The following is a 27,056-nucleotide window of genomic DNA, read 5'->3' as shown; positions in this document are numbered from 1 at the left end:
AGTATGTTCCCGCTCATATCTTGTCTTGCTTCCACAAACAAGCACTGGCAATGTAAGCAGACTGCTCCAGCTCCGCGCGCCAGTGTCCACTCCTGGCCTCCACTCCGCCAAGGCCGGGCGCTGGAGGACGTCTATCCCCAGCCATGTGCAGAGGGACGTATGGGGAGTTTGACATTACCAACAAGGACAATGCAAATACAAAAGGAAGGAGTGACATTTTATCATATCCCACCCATAGCCCCGCCCCTAGCCCCGCCCACTAGCCACACCCCTTATTCAATTTGATGAGCACCTGCACTTATTTTTTTCCATTTAATAAAGCACTGAATGAAGACTTTGTGGCCAATTCAGCCACAACAGACTTACCGTTACATTCATCTTTTGGCCATTTTTCAGTGCAGTTTAAAAAAAATACATATATGTATATCTGTTAAAACTATTTTCCATGACCCCACCATTTTTGGTTGCCACGCCATGACCCCCAATGTAAAGGGTTCACGGATTAAAGTTGTTCCAAGTCAGGCCTGCGTGTGCCTGAGAGCTAGTGATATATATGTGCTGCTGTGTAGCGCCTCGGTGAGATGCCGCTGGTGCTGGGGGTCGGTGCCAGGGGCACCTCGCAGGGTCCCCTAGTGCCTCGGTGCCAGGCCTAACAATAAGGCGCTTTGCCCAGAATGTCCAGGGACAGTCGCGCGCTGCTGACACACGGCGGGCAGCAGAGAGAAGAGGCTATAGTGAGCCCACCCTCTGACGTCACGCCGACACACCCACCCCACAGCAAAACACCCCCGAGGAGGGGAGGAGGCAGACTGACGGGCGGAGCGCACCTGGGCGCTGTGCAGACAACACACGTGCACACGACACACGTGCACCAAACATCCATCACACGGGCAGCGGACACCCATCACAGCAGACACCCATCACACGGGCAGCGGACACCCATCACACGGGCAGCGGACACCCATCACACGGGCAGCGCACACGCCGGTGCTGCCGTCCCCTCGACCCCCGATAAGATGCAGGCGGTGCTGGGCTGCCTCCTAGCCGCGGCCCTCGTGGGCACAGGTGAGGTCTCCTGTCTTCCTTATCTGCCCTGTACTGCGGGGGGGGGGGGGGGGGGGTCCTTTATAGGGTCTTGTGAGGTGAGGACACTTGAGGTTCATCCATGGGGTGTGTTTCTGTCCTGCCGCAGCTTCGGATCTTTATCTGTTTATTTCTGTGTGCATTGCTCGAAGCGGGTGGGATCCGAGGGACACGACGCCCCCTACAGCTGTCATTTAAGAGGGGCAGCGTCTGCCGTGAGTCCCAGGGCGGGGCCGACGGCTGGACGAGCCCCCCTGCCCGGGTGCTGCTGCTGATGTGTATCTGTACATATATGTGTGCATAGGTGGGATCCGAGGGCCACGACGCCCCCATATAGCTTTAATTCAGGAGGGCTGTGTCTGCTGGAGGGTCAGGCAGGAGGGGGCAGAGGGGGGTCTCCTTGCTGTGAATCCCGGGGCGGGGCCGACGGCTGGACGAGCCCCCCTGCCCGGAAGCAGCTGCCAGCAGATATCCAATCTCTACACGTGTAAAGGGGCCAGACCCCGGCAGGGGCGTTCATCCGGACGCTTCCAGACGCGCACCTTCCCTCTGAGTGAGTTTTAGTGCAGGGAGCCCCGGCCGAGCGGCGAGACGTGTGATCCTGAGCACCGGGCGTTGAACCACGGGGCTGCGCCCGCTCCGGGCGCCCCTGCAGTCCGTGCTCCGGAAGCCCTATGGATCTGATGCCTTTTTGCGTAGTTTGTAGCGGCCGAATTTATATTCTGTGTGTGATGCAAGATTACAAAACAAGACTCCCGTATTCACAGCGCTGTATGCCAGGGGCTGGTCCCTCGCAGCGCTAAACACAGCAATCACTGTCACCAATGCACGCACCAACCCCGATTGTATGTGTGTGTGTGTGTATTTTTAAATTAAGCCGTGCCTTGTCTTACATGTAGTTGCCTGGAGGCTTCAGCCCCCCCCCCCCTGTCGTGTGCGGGGGGAGGGGGGGCTCAAGATCGAGCTCTGGGTAGAGTCTGTTTCTTTCTTTTTCCGGCACGCCGGAATTCTTCACCGCTCTTTCAAGACACTTTGCATATTTACATTCCCTCGTAAACCTTTGCAAACAAGGTCTAGTGTTTTTTCCTGGTTCCAGTCCCCCCCGGGCCCCCACTCTTCCCATTCCTTGCATGTGTACTTTACATTTCCTGCTGTAGTGTGAGATTGCATCTCATGAAGAGGGTTATGAAGCAGGGAATGCCAGTCGTGCTGTTTAAAGAGCCCGCAAAGACCTCTCTCGACACTGAATAGGGTGAGGAATAGAAAAGCCCGTTTCATTTGCAATGTGACTGCGCTGCCTGTTCCCTGGAATCATCAGTCTTGGCTCATCCAGGCAGCCTAGGGACACACAGAGCTTTCTGTGCAGATTTGCTCCTGGAAGTGAGCTCGGATATGTGCTGAGTATAGGGCTTTAGGTGATTGTTTATTTGTACTGTTTGGGACATTAAAAGAATGAGCCGCACCCCCAAACACAAGACTGGAAGTTTGTTGCAGAATCAGCACATTATTTATTTCCTCGATCCCTGATTAATGCCGCAGTAGCAATAGTTTAACTTGTATCTGAAACCCTACAGCACAGCCAATAGCATGCTGAGTTACTGCAAGTGTCTGGGAGTGCTCCCTGCATCAGACAACTCACTCCTCACTCTCGCCCTTCACTTACACGCTCACCCTGCACTCACACCATCCACCTGCTCACCCTGCACTCACACCATTCACCCGCTCACCCTGCACTCACACCATTCACCCGCTCACCCTGCACTCACACCATTCACCCGCTCACCCTGCACTCACACCATTCACCCGCTCACCCTGCACTCACACCATTCACCCGCTCACCCTGCACTCACACCATTCACCCGCTCACCCTGCACTCACACCATTCACCCGCTCACCCTGCACTCACACCATTCACCCGCTCACCCTGCACTCACACCATTCACCCGCTCACCCTGCACTCACACCATTCACCCGCTCACCCTGCACTCACACCATTCACCCGCTCACCCTGCACTCACACCATCCACCCGCTCACCCTGCACTCACACCATCCACCCGCTCACCCTGCACTCACGCCATCCACCCGCTCACCCTGCACTCACGCCATTCACCCGCTCACCCTGCACTCACGCCATTCACCCGCTCACCCTGCACTCACACCATTCACCCGCTCACCCTGCACTCACACCATTCACCCGCTCACCCTGCACTCACACCATCCACCCGCTCACCCTGCACTCACACCATTCACCCGCTCACCCTGCACTCACGCCATTCACCCGCTCACCCTCCACTCACACCATTCACCTGCTCACCATCCACCTGCTCACCCTGCACTCCTGCTCACCCTGCACTCACACCATTCACCCGCTCACCCTCCACTCACACCATCCACCTGCTCACCCTGCACTCCTGCTCTCCCTGCACTCACACCATTCACCTGCTCACCCTGCACTCACACCATTCACTTGCTCACCCTGCACTCACACCATTCACTTGCTCACCCTGCACTCACACCATTCACCTGCTCACCCTGCACTCACAGCGATCACAATGCACTCACAGCGATCACAATGCACTCACAGCGATCACAATGCACTCACAGCGATCACAATGCACTCACAGCGATCACAATTCACTCACAGTGATCACAATTCACTCACAGTGATCACCCGCTCTCCCTACACTCACAGTGATCACCCGCTCTCCCTACACTCACAGTGATCACCCACTCTCCCTACACTCACAGCAATCACCCACTCTCCCTGCACTCACAGCGATCACAATTCACTCACAGCGATCACCCGCTCTCCCTACACTCACAGCAATCACCCACTCTCCCTGCACTCACAGCGATCACAATTCACTCACAGCGATCACCCGCTCTCCCTACACTCACAGCAATCACCCACTCTCCCTGCACTCACAGCTATCACAATTCACTCACAGTGATCACCCGCTCTCCCTACACTCACAGCAATCACCCACTCTCCCTACACTCACAGCAATCACCCACTCTCCCTACACTCACAGCGATCACCCGCTCTCCCTGCTCTCACACTGATCACCCACTCATCCTGCACTGACAGCGATCACAACCATGGACTCACACTGATCACCTGCTCTCCCTGCACTCACAGCGATCACCCTGCACTCACAGCGATCACCCGCTCTCTCTGCATTCACAGCGATCACCCGCTCTCTCTGCATTCACAGCGATCACCCGCTCTCTCTGCACTCACAGCGATCACCCGCTCTCTCTGCACTCACAGTGATCACCCGCTCTCCCTGCTCTCACACTGATCACCCACTCATCCTGCACTGACAGCGATCACAACCATGGACTCACACTGATCACCTGCTCTCCCTGCCCTCACAGCGATCACCCTGCCCTCACAGCGATCACCCTGCCCTCACAGCGATCACCCTGCACTCACAGCGATCACCCTGCACTCACAGCGATCACCCTGCACTCACAGCATTCACCCTGCACTCACAGCGATCACCCTGCACTCACAGCGATCACCCTGCACTCACAGCGATCACCCTGCACTCACAGCATTCACCCTGCACTCACAGCGATCACCCGCTCTCTCTGCACTCACATCGATCACCCGCTCTCTCTGCACTCACAGCGATCACCCGCTCTCTCTGCACTCACAGTGATCACCCGCTCTCCCTGCACTCACAGCGATCACAATGCACTCACACTGAACACCCGCTCACCCTGCACTCACACTGATCACAACCATTGAGTCACACCATTCACCCACTCACCCCACATTCACAATGGTCAACCTACACTCACAATGCACTTGTGCTGTTCACTCTATTCCTCATCCTGTGGTCACCGGAGCCCACTACTCCCCCCTGCACTCATGAGACACTTCACTCACCTGTCCCCGTCACTGCTCACTCTGCAATCTCACTCAAACAAGCCCATCAGTAACCATACATTCATTCGTACCACTCTGCACTTACATCTGCACCCAAATTCATATGGTCACCTCACTCACCCTGCACTCGCTCCTCTCACCCTCCTCTCACACTGTCGCATCGCTCACCGTGCACTCACAGGGGCACTCCTGCCACTTACACAGCGCAGAGGGTTAATGTGCCTGCTACAAAGAATGTGTCCCATGCAGATCATGGAACTGAGTGTGAATAAACCATGAGTAGCGCATAAAAAAAGAGAATGTTTTTCAAAAAGGTGCTATAGAGAGATGAGGTGCTTCGTTGGTGAGTGGCAGTGAGGGAATTCATGGAGGAGGAGGAAATGGGGGTGGGGGCAACAAAAAAGACTGTTGAATTGTGTGCGACCAGTGCTAAAGCAGACCCTAGCTGGGAGCGTTAGACCCTCCCCCCCCCCCCGAAGTTTGGGTCTAGTTGCAACCCTGCCTTAAGGTGAAATACCCAAAAATATTACAAAATGTTTTGTTTATTTTAGCCACACCTTGGCCCTTTTTCCTTTTTCTCACCCTGAAAGCTGAGACTGTCCGGGGAAATCCTGGGCGTCTGGTCACCCTACCTAACACCCCCATGCATTCTCACCCACCCCCACTTGCAGGCAGCACTACAGTTCCCTACTTTCATTTTACACACTTCCACCAGTGCTTGTTGGGGGTGCACACAAACCTAAGTGCAAGGCAGCGGGTCAGAGGGCATGGGGTATGCGAGGTGCCCAGGCAGGGGGGAAACAAGCCTGCCAAAGGTCCCAGTGCAAGCGGACGAGAGGGACCTTACCAGATGAGGTTGTTGGACTTGGCCCTTTTGGCAGGTTCACCCCTGAACTTTTTGCCTTTTAATATCCCATAATTATAGTGATTTCTGGTCGTTGCGCACTTTAGCACTGTGGCCCATTGTAAAGTGCGTGCGCTCTCTGAGTGTGTGTGGTGAGATTGGCCTGCCCTCCCATAGGAATGCATAGGTAGTCTGTGTGTCCATGGTAGTTCCTGATGTGTGGGGAGTGCAGGGTCGAGTTTGGTATGTGCGAACTCATGAGATTAAATGCTGTGTGATGATGTGCGCAGATTTAATGTGTCTAGTGTAGAAGTGCCACTTTCATGTCTGTGCAGTGAATGTGATTTGACTGCCTGGCTTGTGATTGGCTGGAGCTGGCTGGTGTGCCTGGCTTCAGGAGTCAGGATGGGTCTGCCCGGTGGTGAATGGGGAGATCTGCATGTTGATGGCAGGGAGGGGTTGCACCTGGGACCTGAATAGGGCTGGGCCTGCCCTCCACAATGCTGGCTCCACCCCCTGTGGTGTGTCTGATGTCCCTGATCCATCCTGTGAATAGGCAGAGGGGCTGAGCAAAACAAAGGGCTCAGGAACCAGTTGCATCTGGTTCGCCCCTTGCCCGCACCTTTGACAACAAAGGAAATGTGTGTATAAAAAGATGCTGTAACCTCATGTAAAATGTTCTTGTTTCCTGACTTGAATCTGCCAGGGGCGTGCTGCTGCTGGGGCCCAGGGGAAGGCTTGCCTCCCTGGGCCCTACCCAGCCCCTGGATGCTGGAGGAATTTCCTTGTTGGGAGCTGTGTTGCTCCATCTTTGCTGCCCAGGACTTCTGGGACCTATTTGCTCCTATGTGGACTTTACCAAGGCTTGTTACAGCCTACCTGCGCCTTATTTTGGGACTGGGCGCTTTGGTTTAACCTCCCTGGGAAAGGGAGAACCTGGGGGCTGAGCAGCATGGCGCTGCAGCTCCGGGCTGAGGGAGCCCCCCTCGTAGGGATTCCCCCCTCCTTTCATACTTTGCAGGTGCCCACCCTGCATTATGGCCGCTACTCCTATATCTTGATTAGCAGGAGCCCACCCTGCTTTATAGCCCGATACTTAGAGGGAGCCCACCCCTCATTTTGCCCTTATATTTGAATATGCACGGGTGCCCAACCCCGCCACTTTTCCAGAATTTGCATTAGCGGACGCGTCCGCGGCCCGCCTGACTGTGGGTGAGACCGCCGGATGGAAGAGGAAAGGCGTCCGGAAGCTGGTGCTGCGTGGGGAGGATGGGAGCCTACTCCGCCTCCCCGAGTGGCCATGAGGAAGGAGTCCTGGGTCCCAAGAGGAGGTCTGGGTGAACACCGAGCGCTGCACCAAAGAAGGATGTGGGCGCCTGCCGTGCGGGGCTCCCAAATGCTGAGGGAGAGCCCAGTGGGTGCCAGCCAGCAGTGGTAAACAGCGGAGGGGGCACAAGGCACATTGCCGGTGCTTGCCCCCACCGCAAACACAGAAGATGTCCCGCCGCCTGCCCGGAGGAGCCCCGCCAAAGGAGAAGCAGCCCCGTGAGTGAACGGGCTGGGGGGCCCTGCAGGGGCATGTGTTGGTGCCAGTGCGCTACACAGTGGTAGGGGTGCATTTAGGGTGGCCCCGGATGGCAGTGGGCCGCCCCAATGTTTTACTGGTGATTTACAGAGCCAGATGGCTTCAACGAGGCCCCCAGTTTAATTAGCGTCCCCATGAGGGACTTGAGGGCATATGTGAGAAGTTGGCCTGGTATATGATGGCAAAGAAAGTTTTGATGGGCTGACGGTGTCTGCTTGCACAGGATGGCCACTCCTTGACCACAAGGGAGATTCTCCAGTCTTCTACGTTGAGTAGGATGTCGAAGGGTCCATAGTTTCATTTCAAAGTTTCAGTCAGGATGATCTAGTTTGCATTGGCACAGCTCCTACCTTTATTCCAAATCTAGGGGCTGGATCACCTGCTAGGTCCCTCCTATTGGTGGGACCCAGGAAGGGGGTGGTTACACCCATTTCCCTTTGTCCAGTTTCGCGCCAGAGCTGGGGCTGGAGTGCCCCAGCACCGGTTTGAACTGGGCTATGCATGGGACGCCTTGTGCGCCCCAGGCAGTGTCTAGTTTCATTCAGCCCTCCCTGCCCCAATCCACTATCTCCTGTCTGGGGTGGTGTTGTAGTGTAGTTCCTATTTTCCCTATAGGCCCTGCGCATTGGAATAACATAAACAGTAGTATAGACGTAGAAGTGCGGTCTTCCAGGTCTCTACTGACTATGCTAAACTTAATTGGGTTTGTACCAGCTAGCTCAGAGGTCACTGGAAACTTTCTTGACTGAATAGGAAGTGATCAGCTTCCCTGGTACAGACAAGAAGGGATTCAGTTTTCCAACAACCGCATAAACATGACAACTTTGCTCCTTAGAATAAGAGTCAATCTCTAGAGTCGTGTGAAACAATAGACAATTATTTTTCTCAGTCAGTTGTGCAGATTACTTTCACCAAGATGCAGAGAATAGAGAGACGGGCGTTTTCAATAAAAGGTATTATTTATTGAACAGTCTTTCCTCTCATGCAAGAGAAATGAATTGCCACAATTGCAAGACTAGTTATTATAAAAAGTGCGTACAGTAAAATCAGGATTGCGAAATAATACTGTAAAAGCATTGATATGGTTTCTTAGCCATACAGTGGTTAAAATAAATAAAATATATACATTCATATATACATTTGACTAACATATTCAACTGGTGCTTCTAACTACGCCTACCCCAGTGTACCTGACCTAAGCCTAATACTTGGGAGGGAGTAAGTAAGTAGCAGTTTTAGTTAAGTTGGTTTTGCCAAGGTTTGCTTCAAGAATTCTCTCTAAGGGTTTAGTCAACACCATACCTCTGAAATAGAATGTTGGAGGTCTTGTATCTCCTTCCAGGACTCGATATCCCAGTCACTCGCAATAGTAGGCTGGGAACGCCGGAGCTGGATTTTCTCAGCAGGAGAAAAGACAGCGTCTCTCTCAGTACGTCAAGGAGGAGGAGGGGCAGCGTCCGTGGGCTGCTTGCATCTGCTGGGCTCTGCAAGGGACAGCTGTTCTGCTCCTGTATTCACCACACCATTGCTATCATCGATGTCGCTCTTGCTTATTACCAGCTGTACTCTTTCGGAACAATTTGGTTGTCAATTGATTGTCTTTGACTTCCAACAGCACGTCCAAAAATTCCATCACATCCCTGCTGATATGCTATGTTATGTTATTTTATTTTTATACAGCGCAAATTACCACTGGTCTCTAAGCGCTTAAAGAAGGAGCAGGGCCCTGCATGACTGCTGGACGGAGGATTAAACAGATATCAGTTTTTCTCTGAACAGGTGGGTTTTTAAAAACTTTCTAAAGGGGAGCAGGGCTGATTCCCTGCGCAAGGACTCAGGCAGGTCGTTCCAGAACCATGGCAGGAAAACCAAGAACGCTCTGCCTCCTTTGGTCTTGAGATTGTATCTGGAGGAGGCTAGTTTACATGCCTCTGTGGAGCACAGAGCCCGTCCTGGCACGCACTTTTGTACTCTGTCTTTTATATATTTTGGCACATCTCCATAAAGGGCTTTATGGGCTATGCACAAGCTCTTAAAGTGCACCCGCTGTTCGATAGGCAGCCAGTGCAATTTATGCAGTAAGGGGGTGGCTCTCGTACGCATAGGGAGGCTGAAAATTAATCTGGCTGCGTCATTTTGCACCATTTGAAGCCTCCTCAATAGCCTCTGTGAGATGCCTAAGTAGAGGGCATTCCCATAGTCTAGCCGGGAAATAACCGTAGCTGATACAATTGATTGTAGGGCTGAAGTGGAGAGGAATGGAGCAAGTTTCCGCAGTTGCCTAAGTAGGCCCATACAGTTACCCACCACTGCTGATACCTGGCTAGACATTGATAGGTCGGAATCGATCTTCAAGCCCAAGCTCTTTACTGCTGGTGCTGGGATCGGCACCACCCCTAATTCTGAGGGCCAGAACAGTTCACACCAAGGGCTATTTTGGGCTGGAACAATGAGCACCTCGTTTTTTTCTGGGTTAATTTTTAACAAATTGGCTCAATTATGCTCAGTAAACTGTAAATTCAACGTGCTTCGATTGAGTTTGTCAATGAATTTCTTCACTGATGCTATATCCCCACACCAAATAAAAAAGATATCATCAATGTACCACAGTCACAGGGCCACGTTGTTAAATTCTGCCATTTCAGTGACAACCTGCTCCTCCCACCAGCCCATGAATACATTTGCATAGCTGGGGGCAAAGCAGGTTCCCATGGCCGTGCCCTGTGACTGCCTGTACATGATGTCATCAAAGATAAAAAAATTGTTCTTCAGACAGATCTCGATCATTGATATGATCATCTGAGAGTGATGGAGCAAAGAAATTGATCTAGTTTTAAGGAAGTGTTGGACAGCATCTAGACCCTGATTATGTTGGATACTGGTATGTAAACTACTCACATCTAGGGAAACAAGTATGTAATAGCTTTCCCAGTGTATTCCATCAATCGCAGTTAGAAAGTGAGTAGTATCTTTCAGGTAGGAAGGTAGTGCCACCACATAAGGTTTTAAATAGTGGTCAATGTATTTCAATGTGTTCTCCAATAGTGATCCTATGGAGAAAACTATGGGTCGTCCCGGTGGATTACTCTGATCTTTATGTAGTTTCGGGAGTAGATATAAAATGGGAACTCTCCGATGGGCACAATATAGGTAATGATATTTCTCCCACTCCAACAGCACCTTCTCCCTCCATTCTACAAGTTTTTCTCTGAACACAGTGTTGGATTTCAATATTTCATCCATATTAGTCTTGCAGTAACAGGTTGTGTCGTTAAGTTGTCTAAGACCTTCCTCCAGGTAGTTCCCTTTATCTAATGCCACAACATTTCCCCCTTTGTCAGATTGTCGAATGACAATCCTCTTGTCTGCTCTTAGACTATCAATGGAGGTAAACTGATCAACCGTAAGATTCTTCTTGTTACAAGCTATTTTTCTGTAACATATTTTGTGTAAATCCTGCAAGACTCCCTTTTCAAAAATCTCAATGGCTCCACACTGTACATTCGGCAAGAATATAGATTTGGGTTTAAATCTGGATCCAGGATTAACCCCCAATTCTGTACCCCAGGCCTCCCAATCAGGTGTGGACTCTGTGCCCTCAGTATCTTCATTCAAAGCATGTAACAATTCAATATCACACATGTTGAGATTACTCTGAATGACTCTATTACTAATAGTTCCAAGTTCTTTTGGTTTCGTACAGAACCATTTCTTCAATTTCAATTTCCTCGAAAACAGGAATAAGTCAATCCTTGTCAGTGCAAAATTCATATTTAAGGACGGCCAAAATGAAAGACCTAGCGCCAGGGTCTCAATTTCATCAAGTGAAAGAGTACGCTGAGATAGATTCACAACAGTCAGATTTTTTGTTGTTTCCTGCTCCTTGTTTCCATTCCCACTGGAGCTTTGGCTGTGTTTATTCCTCCTCTTTTTGGCTTGTTGATTGCTCCTGTTCTTCCTCTGTTTCCTCGACCCCGTCCTCTCTGAGATTCCCCCTTCCTGTTGGAATTCTGTCCTGTTTTGGCTTATCAGCTGGAATTGTAATAAAGAAATTATTTGTTTTCTTTTGGGGGTCACTCATAATTTCCTGATTCAGGCCAGAGGTTGAGGCATCAGATAAATTGCCATCGGATACATCACCTTCACTGATCTCTCTTGTAGCTCCTCCAACATTGGATATTGTAGCCACAGCACCTGTTTTCTTTTCAAAGAGGTGATCATATTTCCTTTAAAATGTAAGAGTACGTCCCGATTGATAATCCTTATAATCGCGCAGGAACTTCCTCTGCTTCTTGGCTGTGATTTCTTCTTCTAACTTCTCCATTTTAGTCAACAGCTTTTTAATATGTTCCTCCAAAGCCTCTTTTGACATAAGTTGACTGATTTCCAATGTTATTCTATCGATTTCTTGCAATAATTTGGCACTATCTTTTAGGGCATATTTTACAAGTATCCGCATCATAGTCATCGAACGGTACACATCTGCACAAGTTTGTATCATGTGCTGCGTCATTGAGCTCTTTGATTCGCTCAGTCTCGCCATCACATTGTTGTTGGGTGGCCATGTGGCTAAGTAGCGTTATCTATGGACATTTTAAAGCAAAGCCCAAGTGGGCATGGATAACGCTATTTAGTTGCATGGCTGCCTAGCAGCAGTGGGTGACGAGATTGAGCGAATCAACGAGCTCGTAGGATTAGACGCTACTGGTTGAACCAATGACGCAGCACATGATACAAACTTGTGCAGATGTGTACTGTCCCGTTAATGAATATTATAGTGGCATTATTTTGTAGTATGTTACGATCATGATTGATGCAATAGATTGTGGCACAAACATTATATTGTATTAGATGAATACTGTGTTTTAGTTTTTGCATTTATTTTTCGCCAGCCCGCTATTGTGAATGTCAATGAAATTTCATTATGGCATATTTATATGCCGTTTCGATATGCCACAGAGAAGAAAGGATATACTACCATTAGGATGTTGTAGATATATGTCCATACAAATATGTCCACCAGTTTTTCTCATGTTGTGATTCATTGCACAGTGGTGTTTTTTACTATGATATGAGGAGGTGTATTTAAAGATGGCGATTTCAAGTGTGTGACGAGCGTGATCAAGCCATAATGGCGAAACGCTTCGTTTTTCTACTTGCCAAATAAATTCTTTGCAAGAAGCCTGGGTGTCCAAATCTTTCCTTGATTGGAGGTTCGTTTTGGAGTAAAAATATATATGTATATATATATATATATAAATATACATAAATATTGTCATGTAGTTCTTATAAACCTATATAAGATCTGCGCATTTAGATGACATACACTGTAGGATTGGTGTCAGACTAATTCTATACCACCCCACCGGGTATGTTGCCCAGTGTACCAGCTCGCTCACATTGCCACTAGAAACTCCTCTTACCAGGGAGGTAATAGTTCTTGGCAACTATTCAAACATGATAACCCTGATCCCTCAGGACCTTGGAAACAGTGTACTACTTTTCGCTCAGTCACTCGTGCTCACTTAGTCTCAGAGAGATGCACAGAATAAACGGTATGGACATTTGTCAATCAGCATTTATTAAACAGCCGTTATTCTAGTGTAAAATAGGTGTGCTGAAACAACCACTAGACAGAATTAGATATAAATGATTATAAGCACTAAGAAAGTAAAAGGATGGTAGATTTCTACCATTTTGCTATAACCATGAATACAGGCAAGTATATAAAATACATGACAATAAAATGCGTACCCTTATGATGCTACCCTAACTAGATATACCTAAGTGTACCTAGCATGTATGTAGGTTTTAAGCCAAGAATCCCTACAGAATAAAGTCAACCCCATCACCTGAAGTGAGAGACTGTGCAGCCCTGAATTTGCTAACTAAAAATGAAAATACAGTCTTACTTTGTATACTTGCAAAACTCCCTTGAAAAGCCTTGTAAATATGTAAATATTGATATCAAATAGACGTAGGATTCAAGCCCATACAGGGCTAGACAACGAAAATGAAAACAAACTGTAAAGTTTTTGAAGTTTGTGAATACTTTCTAGTATCAGGGGATACAACCCAGTATAACAGCTCTGGGAATCCTAATGAAATCAATCTCAACAGATGTAGATGAAATGATACATCCTATTTGATAATCTATATGGAATAGAGTGTGCACAATAATAATGAAATGTTTGTTGCTGTCAACGGTTTTAATTCTGCACTTGAGCACTTTATTTTCGCTATTTTAAACAATGTGTAATCTATGTAATACCACACTACAAGATGGCCGCCACTTTCAATGCATTTTACCATCATCTATGTTGATGATACTGAAAAGCTGGGTGGGTTTAAAATGGCGATTGTATGTTTGCACAAACTGACACTGACGAAGCTTTTTAGCGAAACGTGTCTGTCGGGGGTGAAGGGGGTTTGAAAATAAATTGACTTTGACATCTGGACACCGGAGTGCTTGCCGTTTTTTCGACCGGATTGGTTGAATTGTGTTGCTATATATATAAATATACATAAATATTGTCATGTAGTTCTTATAAACCTATATAAGATCTGCGCATTTAGATGACATACACTGTAGGATTGGTGTCAGACTAATTCTATACCACCACACCGGGTATGTTGCCCAGTGTACCAGCTCGCTCACATTGCCACTAGAAACTCCTCTTACCAGGGAGGTAATAGTTCTTGGCAACTATTCAAACATTCAAACTATTCAAACATGACAACCCTGATCCCTCAGGACCGTGGAAACAGTGTACTACTTTTCGCTCAGTCACTCGTGCTCACTTAGTCTCAGAGAGATGCACAGAATAAACGGTATGGACATTTTTCAATAAGCATTTATTAAACAGCCGTTATTCTAGTGTAAATAGGTGTGCTGAAACAACCACTAGACATAATTAGATATAAATGATTATAAGCACTAAGAAAGTAAAAGGATGGTAGATTTCTACCATTTTGCTATAACCATGAATACAGGCAAGTATATAAAATACATGACAATAAAATGCGTACCCTTATGATGCTACCCTAACTAGATATACCTAAGTGTACCTAGCATGTATGTAGGTTTTAAGCCAAGAATCCCTATAGAATAAAGTCAACCCCATTACCTGAAGTGAGAGACTGTGGGACCCCATCTTGGTCTCGAGTTGGACACTCCGCAAGGGATGTTAGACCACTGCGAGCTGGAGTATCTGTATGCACGAACCTCAGCGTCTTGCATCAGTGTCTCGGCAAGGAACTCCTGATCTCATCTAACTATCTCAGCAAGATGTGATGTTTATATAACCAAATGTGTCCCCACGGATTATACTTTGCTGTGCCATTGTCGGACTTAGGATGACGTCGGGAATTAACCTTGTACATAGTCACTATGCAGGAGATGGTAGTCATGCTGAGTTTCCAAGAATCCAAGAATTCTAATGCATAATGTATAAGGCTATTGTTCAGGGAAAACCCCACCTTCTATAAACATTACCGTAACTAGGTAAAGGGTCAGTTCTAGCAGTCCGTTATGTATGTAATGAAGGGACGAATGTAGGTGAAAGGTTGAGATGTAGTCGGACCTATATTGGGGTACCTCTGTGGAATATAACACCCACTCCTCATCCAACTGGACAACATTATTAAATTCTAACGTACTACAAGGCTGTCTAGGCACTGGTACATAACAAATAAATACTTTGAGAAAACTGCTGCATGAAAACACTTCAGGCTGGCAGTACGAGCTCTAGTCATACAAAGAGAGAAATACAGGAGTGTCTCTGTCTGCGGCCTGCCCAGAGCTGCAACGGCCCCTCTAAGAGCATCAATCAACGCCGCAGCGAGACTTATCACTGGCTCCAAAAGAAGCTCCCACATATCCCCTGACCTAAAATCCCTTAATTGGCTACCTTTTGAAGCCAGAATTCATCTGAAAATAGCATTTATGACACATAAAGCCATTCATCACAACGCACCCAGCCATCTGGCACAGAAACTGGCGCCCTCATGTGGGGTCAGATCTTCAAGAAGTACTAAAAGCCTTTTACTGAAACCGCAAAGATTCAACAAGAAGAAAACATACAACCAAACCTTTTCAGGGATGGCGCCCAGAATTTGGAATGCTCTGCCCCCAGAAACTACTGCATCTAAAAAAAAAAAGTGAAATCGCTCATGGCTAAATTTACTGGAGCATGGACTACTGTTATTATGCGACCCAACGTTTGTTCTACATGGAACTATATAGTGTTTACTGTCCATACAGGTATCCTAGATATTGTATCTATGTTATGCTTGATGTGCAAGGAACGTTTTGTTCTGCACCATATACCTATGTATCACGATAGGATGTTTACACTTTCATTGACTAGCATTGAACTTTATGTTATTTACCTTGTACCTATGTATCTAAGACACTTACCTTGTAAAGTGCTCTGATACCCGCAAGGGTCTTGTTCGCGCTATATAAAACTTTCAAAATAAATAAATAAATAAATAAATAAATAAGGCAACGCTGGTATTATTTATACCTGAAAGGTGCCTTGTTTGACGTAAGTTTTTGGACATAAGACGTCAATAAAGATGTCACTAGGAAGTGATTGTCCTTTCAGTGCTCATTAGAGTTCTATTACTAATCAAAACATAGCACGCGGGGCTTTCCCAGGTTGCTGAGTTTTATCTTGTTGAAGAACTCGGAGTGTAATCTAGGAATCTAAGATAGTGGCTTCTGCTGTGTCATCTACTGTAATGAGCTGCAGAGGCGAGTTTCAGAAATGTGGCTGAAATATGGCTCTGATCGTGTATGCCATTATAGGGGTATGAATGGATTATAGCCGTATAGGGGCATAAGGTCATAGTATTGATCGGGGTCGTAGATTAGAACACAACACCCACTCCATGAATTTATGTCCATCAAATTACTAAAAACTAGAGCAATAAAATGCCTGTGTAACATTACCCACCCCAAAATACATATTTGCATTTGAAATGGCGTATTTGAAATACATGGAAATATAGGTACTGTACGTCTTTAAGCATAGAAATCATTCAAAATTATAGCATATGTAATCAGTGAGTGATTTTGCGAAAAAAATACACATGAAATATCTCTTTATACAGAAAAGAAGGGGGAGATAATTTCATCACATATAAATGCATTTGCTGTAACATGTGCTAGAGGCTGATGTAAAGTTATTATGTCTCTAGATCTACCTAAAATAGAAGTTATGTTCTTTATGAATAGTTCTACTTTAAGCAAAGAATTTTGTGCCAGAAAAAAGGTAAATATTTTGGAAAATAGTTCAATAAAAAAAAAAAATTCTTGGTGAACTGGGGAATAGAGTTCCAAAGCTTTTCAGTAGTTTTTGTTGATCAAAACTGAAGGCCGAATTCAGAGTTCATGGGAACGCTGTGTGTCGGAAAGCTTTTCAAAATTATTGTTTCTGTTCAGGGGAGAACATCATATCAGACAGGCTCTAAAGGAATTGGGCTACAAAATCAGGTGACAGTTCGACCAAGTTCGATAGTGCTGTAACTTGGCAGGTGTGAGAATGATTGCTATCATCAAAGTCTGGATCAGCAATGCTCACAGAGGGTCGTACCTGGGTGATGTTGCTTTTATTTCTTGCTCCACTGTCACCACCTAGTCGTAGCACAGGACTCTCAACGAATGCCGTCATCAGGATTGGTAGCCGCTGGGGACAACACAATGCGTGAGCCGTTACAGGACTTAGCAAAGTATTGATATCCATTAGTACTGCTGATGGAAGTGCAAGACAGGTGTCCAACACGCATTCATCTCCGCATAGCATACATCGAAGCACAGGTAAGATGCAGGTCTGCCATATAGGTCTGGAATGAAAGAAACCAGGTCATGTTCAGATCTCTCCGCCTGGCCAATCCAAGGACTCTAGTTATGCGGTCCCGCTAGCGTATTGCTAGGATCATTTCTTCCATCCCTGCCGGAGTCATGTCTGTATTTTGGCTTGCCATATCGGAGCAGGAGGGTCAAAAATAAAATGCCTGCTACAAGTCCCAAAATCAGGGGTATGCCGCCAAAGACTGAATGGACAAAATTAGGAATGATTCCTAGAATTGCTTTGAATGGTGTTAACAGTCCCGAAAAAATGGTCTTAAATACGCCTGGGATGCCTATGGCACTTGACATATTTAGAATTTTGCTAAGCATTTCTGTGAAATGCACGGAGCAATTTGTTGATAAAAGGTCATGAATCTCCGATGCTGTCCTTGCAACTTGGAGATCATACGTCTCTTTTTGATGACGTGTTGGGCACTGTTGTCTGCAAAAGCACAGACTTCATTCTGCTTAAAGTATCAATTGGTATAGAAGAGACATTCAAACAAGGCCATATGGGAGTCTCGGAGTCTCCAGGGCCGTTTGGAAACAATGCTTGCATATAGCATTTTACCATGGAAGTTACTTGTACGAGATATGCTTTCCCTGGCAAAAGGCCGCAACAGCTGTGATCCGTTATTAGAATGTAACTCCCGTTAGAGAGTTGCTTAAAGAAAGGCTCTATCTGTGTTGCAGGTGTGACATGTTGGTGGCATGAAAGGTTGTTTGAAGTTCCTTCACAGGCCCCGTGTAAATTAATACCCCGGCACAAAAGTATACCGCTTGTTGAATGTTTGCAGTTTTCACCACTAAGAAATACATTTTTTTTGCTGTCACTACAGCATGTGTGTGTGTATGGTAAATTCCATGCTGACTTAATGTACCCTTTACCCAAACGTTCATACTGGCCAGTCGGTATGTATTCAAGGCAATTTTTAAATCGGAAAGTTGTTATCGGAATTGTGAAATCCCGTGTATTATCCATTCAATGACAGGACTTTCTGACATTGTCAATGGTAATCTCTCAAGTTTTTCGATGCTCAGGATTGTATAGCCTGCTCCTTTCTGTGCCAAGCTGATTTGTTTATCAGTAAGGTTAAAGATTGAAAGCAATGACGTTGTGTTGATTAAACGCCATGGCACATAGCCTGAACGAAGATTTTGCAGCGTCCAGCCTAACTGTACAATAAAACGCAATTGTGACTGACCATGCTGTAACATTAGCAAGTCTTAATCTATTATATCTATGGCAGATGATACAATACTGTCCAGTGAATATATTCTGGAGGACAGAGTCATTAACCCATTGTCCACAACAGAAAGTGATTTTTCCAAATTAATACAATCAATTTCTCGTATTTTTTCAGCTGTTTCAATTTGTGTTACTTTCCAAGCCTTGTTGTAAGCCGCATATATACTGGTCGCTATGAAACGTTTTTGACGCTCTTTGCGTGGTCCCAGAATGAAATCGCGCAAATCAGCACCATCTTTAAGTAAAGATAAGTGTTGCTTAATTTCTGCCAGTGTAGATGTTTCTAGCCATTCGAGGCACAGCTTCCCTACACTGTATGTTGTTACCATCCCTGGATGTTGTCTCTGGGAGTATCTAGGGTCTGGTCTGGTCATTGCTAACCCTTGTGTTTTATTCAGGAATCTATCTTGACAGTTGTTTGTGTTAGTAGGCCAGATTAACCACTTTGTCCAATCAGGATGTGTTCTGTTTAGATGTAAAATTTTAGATACGTTCAATATCTGTAGTTGCATTATCAGGTATTGGTTTCGGAATAGACGGTTTGTTAAGGTCTTTAATCTTAGCTAGGCCAAGACAGGATGTTTGGTGAATTGTGTCACTTAAGAACAATATTTGTTCTGGGATCATGCAGGCTCAAAATAATGCTTCTAGGCCTTGTACCTGCCAATCTTTTGTACCCCAGATTGTTTTTGTTTCAATGTTATTTCTTCAAAAATCAAAACCAAATGTCATCATTTTTTCATAAAATGCTTCTGAATATATCAATTTAGTATTTGTCAGCATTGTTTTCAACCCTGTTTTATCCAACAGTTTATAATAAAACGTTTCTGCATCACTGGTGTTAAACCCTGAGAAGTACTGGAATTAATCATAGAATGTTTTAGAACTGCTTTTAGGTGGAGTAGCACAATGTTCCCATTGGTTATATTTAAAAACATTTCTAGGTTGTGCAGATTTATGTAAGTAATGATCTCCGTAATGTGAGAAGCAGTACATTTGTTCATAACTAGACGAACCTTGTAAATAATCATGTTCTGTAAATCTCGCTGACAACACTAAATCAGACATCATATTATTACTTTCAAAATCCCAATCATCAGAAAATGTACTTGGTTTTACAAAGTCACTTAAGGAAACCTTGAACTGGTGAGGATATTTCAGGATTTCGACCGGGCCATATACTTCATAGTCAGTTTTGTCCCAAACTACCCCGCCGGGTATATGAATCGCTGTGACATTTACTGTTGATAGTTCTATTTTCTTCACGTGGGATGATCTGTGTGGTTTCAGGACTAAGTTGATGTTCTGACTTGCTGTGTCCATTGATCTGTAATAAACTTTCCTAAAATTAAAACTAAAATTAGGCATAGTAGGAGTATAAGTACCCCTGAGATTATCCAATGCTCAATCAATGGTGCATCCAGATATACTTCTTTGATATGATGAAAGAGTTCTGTTGCTTTTTCTTTAAAAGTCTTTGTTTCTGGCATCACTTCAGGGTTGCTTTGATCTTCAGAAAAGTTATCAAAATTGATGAAGTAGCCAGAGGCAGTTCTGTCAATTGTTGGAATTGTTTTCTCAATTTGTCTTTCGGTAGCACAATATGATGCCATATCATTGTAGACTGGTGTTTCTTGACAAACTGATTCAATCTGTGTTCCAAGTGGCACGAGTTCCATGGCATTATTGCATAGTCTCTCTCTGTGCACTGCAGGTTTATCAAATGTGATTAATCTTTCAGTTTGAACCTCTTGGATTGTTGCAAGTTTGGGTATTCTGTTGTTTCTCGGGAGTCCACTGGGCCTACTGTTGATTATAGGCCACATGCTTGTGGTTTTACCAGGTCGATTGATACAACTCTGTTCTCCTTTTTACCAGCAAGGGGCGGTAGTACTACTGATCTTGTTCCGTTGATTGCTAAGACAGGTACTGCGTTTCTGTAAGAAGGCCCAAATTCCTTCATCACCGCTATTTTTTCTCTGACTAGATCCCCAATCTTTGGATTCCAGACAGGTCTTGCTGGGGCTGGTGGTGCCTCGTCAGTGGTAGTCGGCTGTTGCTTTAACTTTATGTTGCTTATGGATTTTCTTGTTTCATTCAAGTCCTGTAAAACAGCCAAACGATCTTTGATGTCAAAGTCTTTATTCTTATCTTCTACCACTGATACCTGACTATCTAAGTCCTGAATGTACATTCTAGTTCCGAACAATAGTTCGTATGGGCTGAAACCTTTTAGAGAATTTCTTGGCAAATTGTTTAGACTAAGTTGGACACTTATTAAATGTTTGACCCACCCATCACCCGAACCTAATACCTTCGCTGTTATAGATTGCTTTATGTCCCGGTTTTTTCTTTCCACTACACTGTTCCCTTCGGGGTGTGATGGACAAGAGTATCGCAACCCAACGCCCATGCTGGCCATGGCCTCCTTATAAGCTCGAGAGCTGAAAGCAGGACCCTGGTCAGAATGGAACATGGCAATTGCGTATGTGCCGATAAAGACTCGCAGATCTTTTATAACCGTTTTGGCGTCAGCCGGGCCCTGGGGCCACATTTTTTAAGTGAATTTTAGTCTTAAATGATATACAATGGGACGCATTTCTCTTGTTTGATTATGCGTATAGATCGCCTTATGCTTTCTATTAGGGTTCCTGACACTACGCTGACCGGTACTCCACTGCGATCTCTCTTGCAGTCTTCATAACTTTTTGCAAAATAATGAATATCTACGCTCATTCCCGGCCACCAGTACTCTGATTGTAATTCTTTCAGAGAGTCCCTGATTGTGTGGTGTCTCAGACCCAACCCCATATGTGCTTCCTGTAGTAGGAAGACTCTCCTGTTCATGTTTGGAATTACCCTATCCCCCACTCCAGGGATTCGAGCAAAAGGAACGGAGTTTGCATCAATTACGTATGCATATTTGAGTGGATAGTTCACGGGTAGTGCTGCACAGTCGCCTTTTACGGACGTTTTTACTGCCAGCTTGGTTTCCCCGTCTATGTATTTTTCTGAACGCTTTTTTGTGGCTACGGAAGCCGGTTTAGTTGCTTCCGCTGTGGCTGTATTAGCCAATGAATTCCCTGCAACGTGAACGCCATCACGTTGATGACTCAGTGTGTATCACGTGAGTCTTTTGTAGTTCTTTCTGTAAAAGAACTACCTGTTTCCAAAGCATTTTATGCTTGATTGTGGCACCTGTGTCATCTTTGTAATCATTTTGAACCCAGCTCTGTTACTTGTTATTGTAAGAGTTGATGCAAAAATGCGAATCGCACACGATTAGTGTCGGGAATTCACGTTCTGCATTTTCAAGCGCCATCTTTAAAGATCTGATTTCAGCTCTCTGAGCCGAACAGTTTCTAACTGATTCAGTTTTTGTTATTTTCGGTCTGAATTTACCGCACAGCCAGCGACCTTTAACAATCGCACAGGCTGCATCGTAGGATTTGTTTTCTACGTTGTAGTGCTGTACAAATCTGTCTGTGTAGATTATACAGGAGTATTGTTGGAGAGGCAGAATTTTGATTGGCAGCGGATATTCTTGTTCATAAGTCAAATCATTCAGTTTTTCGAATTGCGGAGCAAAATAGTATTTCACGTCGTCCGCAGCAAGAGAATTTTCCCAAGGTATCCATTTCGGATCCAGTGACACTGTAGGCAGGTTTACTGGGCTGAATAGCGCCTCGAAGGCGGATTCCGCTGTGAGGACATTGATCCTTTTGCCATGTGCTTGTTCTCGTTCATTAGCTATTGCAGTTAGTACTGCTTTCATAGTATTTTCTGTGAGACTGAATGTTTTTTCTGCTTGTGTGTGCAAGTGAGATTTGTAAGCTATTGGTACCTTTTCTCCCTCATTAGAGGTCAGGTACGTGAATCCGCATCTTCCTGGGATGACTTGGATTACAAGGTTGCGTGTGTTATCGCGTGTTTCTAATTTAGTTTTAGCTAACATGTCTGTTTGCAATGATCTCAAAATTCCTGTGTGTTTTTGAGTCCAGTTGATTGGTTCAAAATCAGGTTTAATTAATTCGTAGAGAGGTTTAACCCTCTCCGCATAATTTAGAATGCAAGTTCTTCCGAAATTCAGGAACCCTAGAATCGATTGTAAGTTCTTCAGCGTTTTCGGTGCTTGTCCGCTAGGCTTTTTCCTTCACTTGATAATTCGTATCCTAAAAATAATACTTTCAGATGGGCAATTCTTGACTTTTTAAAGTAGAATTTGTAACCCTCTGCTGCGAAACCAAGTATTATGGTGTTCACTCTTTTCAAGTGAGTCTCCAAGTCATCGTCTGTTAGATAGATATCATCTACATAAGATAATGCCTCATCATCATATATTTGTAGTAACTCTGTTACTCTGGCTGAGAATAGTCCTGGGCTGTTCTTGAATCCCTGTGGGAGCCTACAGAAATTTTTCTGCGACCCCATTACTGAGAAAGTGGTCAAGTATCTGCTTTCTGGTGCAATATTTTGACAAAAGAAACCATTAGATATATCTAATGTTGTTTTATATTTTTTCCGAACTATGTTATTCATTAGTGCAGCACTATGCGAATTCTGTACTGCAAATGTTTTGCAACATTAGTTAAGGTGTCTGTAGTCCAAAACTAGACGATATGAATTGTCTGGTTTGGAGACAGGAAACAAAGGATTGTTCATTTGAGAGGTGCATGTTTCAATCACCCCCTGGTATTCAAGTTGATCTAAAATCTCCCTGACCTGTTTTTTAGCTTCTTGCTTAATTGGATACTGCCTTTGTGCAGTTGGTTGACTTTTTAACTGGATTTTGTGAGGAGGAGAGTCCTCATCCCATCCTACATGATTTTTATATAAAGCTGGTGCCTGGGCTACTGCCCATTGCCTTGCATATATATATTTAGTGTGAATCGGAATGTGATTCGAGAAGGCAGGCATAATCATTTCTTCGCCACGAGGGCACTCCCTGAAAAACTCTGGGGGCCAATCTTTTTCAGCTAACAGGATGTCATAGCCTTTTGAGAGTTTATCCCAAAATAGACCCCTTATTTTCCTAGTCTTGTCACCCTCTATACGCAGTGTTATTTCGTATATCTTATGAGGTTCGCTAACTCTGGTGTCGGCAGTTTCTACTTGAATGTATTCATTCTTGTCTACTGTCTCCAGATGCCTCATCAGGATCTTGCGAGCTATGCTGATTTCTGCTGCACTGTCTAGCATTGTCTGTGCTCACTCCCCGTTTTTCAACTGTGTCCTCAGTATGTTCGATTACTCTAATACTGGCTACCTTCTTTCTTGGAAATTGAGATTTTTTTACTTTGAGCAGGTTCCTTGTCTTTGGACTTGGTGTGGTCTCCTGGGTCTGACCGTCCTCTTCTTTCCGATTTCTGCGAAAAAGATCGAGAAGGACGTGTATCAACACTTTGATATCTATCAGGTTTCTTCAAATTATCCCTATTTCTAAGGTTATATCTTTTCTCAGAGGGCTCCCTCTGGGGAGACTGGTGTTCTCGAGCCGGAGTTCTTTCCCTCCGTCGAGGAGACCTTCCTCTGGACTGGAAAACTTTTTTCTTGGGAGTGGATTGTTTATTTCCATCCCAGCTCTTTTTAGGAGTGTTTGAATTATTTTTAATAAATAATTTTTCAGGATTTTCGAGCAGTTGGGGCTTTACTGGTTTTCCACCCAAGCTGTCTCTACCTAGTTCTTCATAACATTTTTCTATAATTCTGGCAAGCTCAATTGGTTGATCTGGTATATTGGTTTCTTTCAATTTCTGGCGGATCGCTTTATCCTCCATTGCCAATTGAACCAACTTTCTATATGCCTTTGTTAATTCTCTTATTTTAACTAAGAGTTCTTCACTTGACATTTTATCAATGTCTGGATGTGGTGTGTAGCTGGCTAGAAGCGGCCACGTTGCTCCTGGTCTACCTAGTGGACCGAGCCTGGTAATATGATCATTATGTCTTAGGGCGCCTTTAAACCAGAGCAGGTGCTCTTGGTATTTTAATGGGATTTCAATCTCCTCGAAAGGAGCGTACTCTTCCGGTGGATCCCCTATTTTGTAATAGTGGAACTCGTGTGTTGCGGTGTTTGCCGCTGGAAATTTTATCCAAGAATAGAATACCTCTGTCTGCCGATATTAGTGTGCCTCTATCACGAAGATGACTGTGCCACCTTGTGTGGTCAGTCCATTTTCTATAAGTTTTGACATTAAAGTTTTTCTTATGTTGAGTGGGATGATTATTGCACCCGGTTCAGTAGTCCCTGTACCATCGGGACCCTGCTGAGTCGCATTTACTGCGACATCAATGATTCCGTTTTCAGTGTCTGACATTTTATTGTCAGAAAGGTTATGCAGAGCAGGTCTCCTGGCATTTTACTGTCAGGAAGGTCTTTTGTTGCAGATCAGGTTTTTGCAGTGCAGGTCTCCAAGGAGACAAAGATTAGGTGCACAATATTTTGGAACACTGTATCCTTCAACGTTGAATAAACCAGAGCTTTACATAGGAATCTCTTCCTACTAAGTTCGGGCGGATTTTAACCTTTCACCCACTCCAGACGTCTATTGGAGTATTTACGGGAGAAAGGGTCTGTGTGAAAAATGCACGACTGAGTTACTCTAACGTCCTGCGTTAGTTTTATCGCCTTACCGAATGTTGGGCGCCATGTAGTGTAGTTCCTATTTTCCCTATAGGCCCTGCGCATTGGAATAACATAAACAGTAGTATAGACGTAGAAGTGCGGTCTTCCAGGTCTCTACTGACTATGCTAAACTTAATTGGGTTTGTACCAACTAGCTCAGAGGTCACTGGAAACGTTCTTGACTGAATAAGAAGTGATCAGCTTCCCTGGTACAGACAAGAAGGGATTCAGTTTTCCAACAACCGCATAAACATGACAACTTTGCTCCTTAGAATAAGAGTCAATCTCTAGAGTCGTGTGAAACAATAGACAATTATTTTACTCAGTCAGTTGTGCAGATTACTTTCACCAAGATGCAGAGAATAGAGAGACGGGCGTTTTCAATAAATGGTATTATTTATTGAACAGTCTTTCTTCTCATGCAAGAGAATTGAAGTGCCACAATTGCAAGACTAGTTATTATAAAAAGTGCGTACAGTAAAATGAGGATTGCGAAATAATACTGTAAAAGCATTGATATGGTTTCTTAGCCATACAATGGTTAAAATGAATAAAATATATACATTCATATATACATTTGACTAACGTACTCAACTGGTGCTTCTAACTACGCCTACCCCAGTGTACCTGACCTAAGCCTAATACTTGGGAGGGAGTAAGTAAGTAGCAGTTTTAGTTAAGTTGGTTTTGCCAAGGTTTGCTTCAAGAATTCTCTCTATGGGTTTAGTCAACACCATACCTCTGAAATAGAATGTTGGAGATCTTGTATCTCCTTCCAGGACTCGATATCCCAGTCACTCGCAAGAGTAGGCTGGGAACGTCGGAGCTGGATTTTCTCGGCAGGAGAAAAGACAAAGTCTCTCTCAGCACGTCAAGGAGGAGGAGGGGCAGCGTCCGTGGGCTGCTTGCATCTGCTGGGTTCTGCAAGGGACAGCTGTTCTGCTCCTGTATTCACCACACCATCGCTATTATTGATGTCGCTCTTGCTTAAGGCAACGCTGGTAATATTTATACCTGAAAGGTGCCTTGTTTTTGGACATAAGACGTCAATAAAGATGTCACTAGGAAGTGATCGTCCTTTCAGTGCTCATTAGAGTTCTATTACTAATCAAAACATAGCAAGCGGGGCTTTCCCAGGTTGCTGAGTTTTATCTTGTTGAAGAACTCGGCGTGTAATCTAGGAATCTAAGATACTGGCCTCTGCTGTGTCATCTACTGTAATGAGCTGCAGAGGCGAGTTTCAGAAATGTGGCTGAAATATGGCTCTGATCGTGTATGCCATTATAGGGGTATGAATGGATTATAGCCGTATAGGGGCATAAGGTCACAGTATTGATCGGGGTCCTAGAATAGAACACGACACCTCCCTGTGACAGGATACCATTTGTCCAGGCCTCCCCTGCCGGAGTTTCGGTCAGCTGCAGGAGGCCTGAATTGTGTCTGTGGCAGCAGCATCCATTTTGTGATGCTGAGGCTCTGGTTAGATTTAACCGCGTTTAAGCAAATTAACATGTCTTCTCCCTCTAGAAGGGTGAAATGCTACCCCCCGTCACCACAACTGTAGAGGGGGTAGTATTCCAAAGCGTATGACACCTTGCACGACATGTTTTGATAAAGCCAAACCAAAGTTAGCAAGTAACCGCGAGGACTATAATGCACTTAAGAGTATATGGTATGGCAATATCCTAGAACTTGGCTCCGAAAGCGGCATACAGGCTCAGCTCATGCTAGAGCACCATCTCACATAAAACCAAGCACTCTGCCTCCAGGATTGTTAAGGCCTGCCATAGGAGTGACTTATAGGTGTATACGTGTCCTGATATAGGTTTAGATATAGGTATACTATATCTAAGCAAGGGGTGATTACACCACCTTGCCCCAGCTGAGTGATCAGCCAGTTGTGTCAATTTTAGATAGC

At 45.3% G+C, this 27,056-nt stretch overlaps 1 protein-coding gene across 1 annotated transcript in view; it reads left to right on the top strand.

Moving 5' to 3' along the window:
• Positions 1-780: 780 nt before the first annotated feature.
• LOC147662003 (lymphocyte antigen 6E-like) overlaps positions 781-27,056 on the top strand; it is a 143,180-nt gene continuing 116,904 nt past the window's right edge. Inside the window, exon 1 of the mRNA XM_086951191.1 lies at positions 781-1,065. Coding sequence (XP_086807317.1) covers positions 1,017-1,065 — 49 coding nt within the window. The 5' untranslated portion in view covers positions 781-1,016. The remainder of the gene's footprint in view (positions 1,066-27,056) is intronic.

The sequence above is a fragment of the Lissotriton vulgaris genome, unplaced genomic scaffold, assembly GCF_964263255.1.
Source record: "Lissotriton vulgaris unplaced genomic scaffold, aLisVul1.2 SCAFFOLD_2262, whole genome shotgun sequence".
In the NCBI taxonomy this organism is placed as follows: domain Eukaryota; kingdom Metazoa; phylum Chordata; class Amphibia; order Caudata; family Salamandridae; genus Lissotriton; species Lissotriton vulgaris.
Note: the sequence above shows the minus strand (reverse complement) of the source record. Positions and strands in the feature narration are given on the sequence as shown.